This window comes from Lipophrys pholis (genome assembly GCF_963383615.2).
Source record: "Lipophrys pholis genome assembly, chromosome: 17".
Lineage (NCBI taxonomy): Eukaryota > Metazoa > Chordata > Actinopteri > Blenniiformes > Blenniidae > Lipophrys > Lipophrys pholis.
Window position 1 is genome coordinate 7,164,190 of NC_137643.1, and position 6,290 is coordinate 7,170,479.

The 6,290-nt window shown below is 47.2% G+C and overlaps 1 protein-coding gene across 2 annotated transcripts; it reads right to left on the minus strand.

Moving 5' to 3' along the window:
* Positions 1 to 1,179: 1,179 nt before the first annotated feature.
* pygo2 (pygopus homolog 2) lies at positions 1,180 to 6,290 on the minus strand. 2 transcript variants are annotated; one of them, XM_080484573.1, is made up of 3 exons: positions 5,299 to 6,290; positions 4,605 to 4,657; positions 1,180 to 4,133 (listed from the first exon to the last, which is right to left on the minus strand). In XM_080484573.1, exons 1-3 carry the CDS (start codon positions 5,348 to 5,350, stop codon positions 2,433 to 2,435), a joined length of 1,806 nt encoding a protein of 601 aa, XP_080340699.1. In that variant the 5' UTR covers positions 5,351 to 6,290; the 3' UTR covers positions 1,180 to 2,432. The 2 variants fall into 2 exon arrangements, with proteins under 2 accessions (XP_080340699.1, XP_080340700.1); XM_080484574.1 differs by having other exon boundaries at positions 1,186 to 4,133; positions 6,120 to 6,287.

Here is a 6,290-nt window from a genome sequence, read left to right on the forward strand (position 1 = left end):
AGTCGTTGGTTAAGAGACCGGACTCGAAGACCCTCGGCGGTGTCCTGTCCAGAGTGGGACACAAACCGGCAAACTAGAAGGCTAAACTAAGACAAAGTGCAGACGGCATAGCTGAAACAGGCAGAATATCTTACTCTTAAACTCAATCATATAATTATAAAAAAATATTTATTTCTATACAAAGTTGTGCCTTTGAATGCAGCTTTTAGAGCTCTGAATCTGGTGAATGATTAACACTTTAAGAAGTGTTAACTTCTGAAACAAATTATTTTCTTAATACGAAATAACTTTTCTGATGCATTTGTACTAGAATGAATTGATGTCACTATTCAAAACCTGCCCATTTGTTAGTTTTTTTGCACTTTACTTCTGAGAGGATTTATAGTCGTTTTAACACAAAGGTGTATTAAATGTAAGCCATGATGAATAAAAACAAAAACAAAAAAACAAAAACACAACATCGATTTTCTTCACCGCTTTATCCAACTCCCGATTCCATCCAATATCAGGTGAAGGCAGGACGGTAAACACAGAGACACACCGACAACCCCGACAGGCAATGAACCTTCAACATGTTTTTGGACTGCAGGGGGGGAAACCGGAGTACCCAGAGAAACCCCACGCTCAGGGAGAACATGTTAACTCCTTACAGATTGAAATGCCCCACAGGGGAAATTCTCACTGTGAAAGTACCAGCACACCCATGTGATAAATCCTCATGAGAACATACACCTACCATTAAAGCTACGAAGATGTAGAACTCTTGAAAATTAGGACAAAGAAGTTACTTTATCATTTCAGCAGGTTTTAAAACCCTTATTTTAATACAATGATTAGCAAAGAAATGTAAAAAAAACAAAAAAAACAAACGTGGACAAGTACAAAAAAAAAATTTAAATCTGTCTTTACTTCAGAATTCAGTACCTTTCCCTTCCCCAGCCGGTGTGGGACTCACAGGCTCCTCCAGGTTCCACCAGGAGGCACCAGAGCAGAGCGAGAGCACAGCACAAACACCAGTACAAAGTGAAGAGGAACAGCAGAGAGCAAGAAAAGAAGGCAACTCGGACATTGAATCAAGAACAAAATAAGAAGAGGAGGAGGAATAGTTAAAAACATTTTTTTCCCCCCCATGACAGAAATGTTGAAAAATGGGTCTCTTTTTTTTTTTTTTGTTGTTTTCGCTCTTTAGTTATTTGGTCTACTTCAGGGTTTCTTGCACGGAAGAAACCAGAATATAAACATCAACAGATCAGACAGTTACTGCATTGGTTCACATGCACCCCTTTCCCCCCCCAACTTTTTTTTTTTTAAAGTTTTAATGTTTTTTTTCCTTGAAAAAAAAAAAAAAGGACAATGCACATCTGATATGACAGGATGTCACTACTTGCTATGCCAACACCATCCAAAAAGCACTGATTTCACAATTCATGTGTACTGCAGAGAGAGAGAGAGAGAGAGAGAGAGAGAGAGAGAGAGAGAGAGACAAAAGAAATGGTTGAAATGTACTGTATAAAAACAAAACCGTTATACTGTACACAGCCGAGACACACACGGTCAACTCATTGTTTTGTTCATTGGTTGATTCTGCGGCATGTTCACAACTCGTGGAAGTTCCAGACAAATGTTTTGTCCTAATATTTACAACTTTTTTTTTTTTGTTTTTTGTTTTCTTCCAGCGGGTAAAATCCTCTTGACGAGATCTCAGCCCGGAGCTCCTTTGGATAAATCAGCACAAATGTCGAGTCAAAGTACGTGTAAGAGCGCATGTGTGGAGGTGCAAAAGTTGTTAAGAAACAACTTTGGAATTGATTCTGGCTCCTACTGACACTCGTGTTTTGAATTTTATAACTGCAATGCAGTGATTTACTTTCTAATTTCTTTCACTTGCTCACAGTAAAAAGGCTTACGATGTGATTGGGCAGTGCTAGACTCGATTAACGAATTAACGTACAACACTCTCTGATCCTAATTCAATAGATTTATTTTTTAATCTCACACAATTAATGTAGAACAGGGGAATCTCTAATAATTTATGTAAAAATTTTAAATATGTGTGTTAGACGCGTGTGACACGCGAGTGTTGCGAGTCGATCACAGTCAGTCAGTGCGGGAGCTTCTGTGCCAGTCAGTCACAAACTGTGTGAGGTAGTGTGTTGGTGTCAGTGCTTTGCTGGTTGGCAGGCTCGATATCTGAAGGACTGTGTAGTTTAACATTCATCAAGATTTGACTCCTATTGGGGGGAAGAAATAACCTACCAAGAGTCACTCAAGGTGCTATATATAAGCATGAAAGTCAATGAGAATGATTCTCTGCGTAGGGAACGAGTAAAGGGCTAGTCAACAGAAGAGTTGGGCAAGTATCCGACTTGACACCGAGGTCATTCAGTCTGATCAAAGTCTATTTGTCTGCACCTCAACGCGGTTCCTTCTCCTCAACTCTCATTAGCTGCCACCAGCTGGCCTAAGCCTTGGCGTACAAACACGGCCTGGATGTCCTTGGTCTTGATGCAGAAGTCACACGCCCACACAGCAGCGCTCTCTCGAGTCAGCAGCCCGTACGCCGGTTCTGTCAGGCCTGTGCAGTCACGGTGGAACCAGCGCTGGCAGGACGCCTCGCACAGGATGGCGTCCTGGTCATCGTGCACCTCTGCCATGCAAAGGCCGCAAGGAAAGACCATCCCGGGGCCGCCAAGCTTCCCTGGGCCGGACCCGGGCCCGGCGGAGGAAGCGGCGGGGCCTGGAGGCAGCGGGGACTGGGTGTTTGGAGTTGAGGTGGAGTTGGACGGGGGGTTTGGGTTGCTGCCGGGAGTGTTGCCTCCGTTGTTGTTGGTCATGTTGTTCTGACCTGAATTGGAGGCAGCGTTTGATAGAGGGCCACCAGCACCAGGAGTGTTGTTCTGTTGGTTGTAAGGGGTGGAGCCTGGGGCAGAGTTGGGCGGAGTGGATTGTTGCTGCTGCTGCTGCTGGGTGGAGTTGTTAGAGTTGGGGGTGTTTGTGTTGCTGGGGGGCTGGAGCTGATTGGGTGGTGGATGTTGTGGCTGCCCTGATCCGTTCAGGGGGCCGGTAGGAGAAGAGTTGGGGTTCGGTTGTGATGGTGCTGAAGGAGGCTGGCCAGGTGTATTGGCATTAGGCTGCTGGACATCAGGGTGTCCAGGGAAGCCTCCCCCAGGCTGTGGTGGTCCAGAGTTGGGAGCGGGGCCAGGTGTGGTATTGTTAGGGGGCGGACCGTTGGGGTTAAGGTTAAGCTGCTGCTGCTGCTGCTGCTGCTGCTGCTGCTGCTGCTGCTGTTGCTGCTGCTGCGGCGGCGGCGGTCCTGGCGGAGCTCCTCCTGGACCAAAGTTCTTTCCATCCTCATTGCCTGGCCCCGGCGGACTGGGGCCTGGATAAGGGCCATCTTGTGAGGGAGGGAACTGTCCTTGAGGCGGCATACCTGGCAACCCTCCCACCATGTTGCCACCAGGACCACCTCCCATGCCACCCATCATGTTCATCCCTGGACCCATACCTCCTCCCATGGGAGGCAGGGGACCCCTCGGGCCCCCACCACCGGGTAATGGAGGGCTGTTAAACGGATGCCCCCCTTGTCCGTGCTGCTGCTGTGGTGGCATGACGAATCGAGGGTGGGGTGGCCCCCCTCCCACAGGCCCCGCCATAGCCCCTGGAGACAGCATGGGATTGAATCCTGGCCCAGGATGCATGGGTGGACTGAAATTTGGTGGCATGTTGAACTGAGAAGGGGCGCCGGGTGGGAATCCCCCAGCCCCAGCTCCTGCTCCGCTGCCACCCCCACCACCACCTCCAAAACCAGGCATTCCACCAAAGCCCAGCTGGTGGTGGGGTCCAGCATTGGCTGGAGGGCCAAACGGTGGCCTCCGTCCGGGCTGACCGCTGCCTGGTCCTCCTGGGGGGCCTCCCATAAAGTTCATGCCTCCACCCATTCTGCCTCCACCTCCATACCCACCTCCTCCACCGGCACCGGGGCTGGGAAGAAAGGGGGCGCCGCCAGGTCCACCTGCTACGGTTGGTCTGGATGGGGGTCCGAAGTCATCGTCGAAGGGGTTGGAGGCGACCAGATGGTCCACCATAGGAGTCGGAGGGGGCGCAAACTCCGTGAGGTGGGAGAACCCCGCCGCCTGGGGAAAACATGAAAACAAATAAGACAATAAGTTAAAACACTTTTACATCAATTTTATGAAAACACTCCTTGGGAGTTCAGTTTGTTTGGGATTTATTCACAATAATAAAGTTATCATTGGAAGTATGAATGCTACTATGCAGCCTCTGGATTTAAAAATAAAAGAAAATGCATATCCTGACAAAAAACATAAAACTGGATCTCAGTCTTCAACTTGAGTGTGATAGCAGCACAAAGTAATTCACAGGAATCAACAGGTTTTAGAGGTGACACAAAGATTTCGGCTCCTGTTCTGACTCCTTTATAAACTCTTGAGTTACTTATGAGTAAAAAAGAAACAAAAAACATACAACATCCCCACGAGTGCATGTAGCCCAGTACAGAGAAATGAAATGAAACCTTTTAAATGAAAGCAGCCACGGTGAAAGTATTTCTAACAGGTTAAAAGTCACAACACTATGATTATTACCTGAGTCGTGGATTTCCTTGCCTTCTTTTTCTCCGGGCTCTTCATCTGTCCAGCTGAAATTGTAAAAAAAGCAGAGGGAAAAGGGGAAATAGCATATAAGTCGCAACAAAAACAGCCTCCACTTTTCCTGGTCCACCACCAATTAGGTGCAGAATCACATTTGGATTGGCCAATACCCCTTAGTGACAGAGTGGAGCAGCTTTTTTTTTTTTTTTTTTTTTTTTTAGACCTAGGGCCTCTTTCTCACGTCCAACAACTGTAATGGATTCAATGATGGGACATAGACTGGCATGAGGACAAGATGCTCAACATCCAGGCGGTATCATCACCAAGGTTATGAAGCCTTGAATCGCACATGACCCAGGCAGACCAAATGACCCAGGCAAGAGGGAGAGAGGCCGCAAACAAGAGGCAGAAGAAGGTAAGGTCAATGAGGGAGACAGGAAAAAGACGTAGACATGAGGGACGAGGAAACGGAATTGGAGGGACATTGATAGCAAGATAAGACATGGACCCCGCTCACAGGTCCACTCTGTGAGAAACAGCCACCACCGGAGACAGTCGTGAAGTTTACATGTGGGGGAGGCGAGAAGGGGTTTTGCTATAACAGCACCAGTGCAGCCCATTGCAGCGCAGTAATGGATGAATCCGATCTGATTGGAGGGGGGAGGAGATGGGTGAAATTAATTCCTACCTTTGCTCCGTTTTCCTTGTCCCGCCAGTAGTCTCCCCGATTCGGCAGCCATTAGCTAAAATGACTGTCGGTGAAGTGGCTTATCACCGTTCATATGCAAGAAAAAAAAAGTTATAAAAATGACGACGACGTCTTGAAGGCTAAATGCCGACTAGGTGGAGTCTGCCTTCAGGTCATGTCAGCCACACTCGAAAACTGTGATTGCCACAGTATTTACGAATTATTTAGACGGGATGGCTTGTAAATAAAGCGCCGGCCCAGGTCTGCAAACTCCCTTTTCCAGCTGCAAATCTTTGGTGTCTGTCACGCCGGGATTTGGTCACCAAATAAACGTCAGGTTAAAAAAAAAAAAAAACCGAACAGGTATTCAGCACAACTTTCGCTTCGTTGCAAACCAGTTTCCCCCACGAGCTGACTGAAACTGGTTACTTGTAACCCGGCTCGAAGTGCCAGTACAAGTTATAGAGAGCAACAACCCCCCTCCCTGTCTAAAGTGATCACTTACAGATGTGTGTGGCTCGAGACTAACGCGAGCTCGTTACTACCTCCTGCTAACCAGCTAGCCACGCTACTCGGTGGCTAGCTAGCAGCGGGGAGATATCAGCCAGCGGTCGCATAAATCCGACACTGCGGTGTGTTCCTCTGTATTCACATGTGAAAAATATCACTTGTTACATGATTCATGAAAATGAAGCAGATCGAATACGTTTGGGAAATAAAAAAAATAAAAAAAACCCTGGTTGTTTACTATGCTAACATTAGCTGGCTCGCTAACGTTAGCTTAGCCATCTTTTGCAGACTGTCTTGGAAGCAAACTGTACCCTTTCTCCGTTGCTTGCTCTGCTGTCCTTTAAATTGAAACTCTCTGGTGTGTCATTGCCAGCAAACCAGTCCCCACACGGTGTATGCTTGTTGATCCACCGTTCAACTATAATTCATTCAAAAACGCAAATTTTTTTTTGCCATAATTATCATGGCCTGCTGTCGCCACC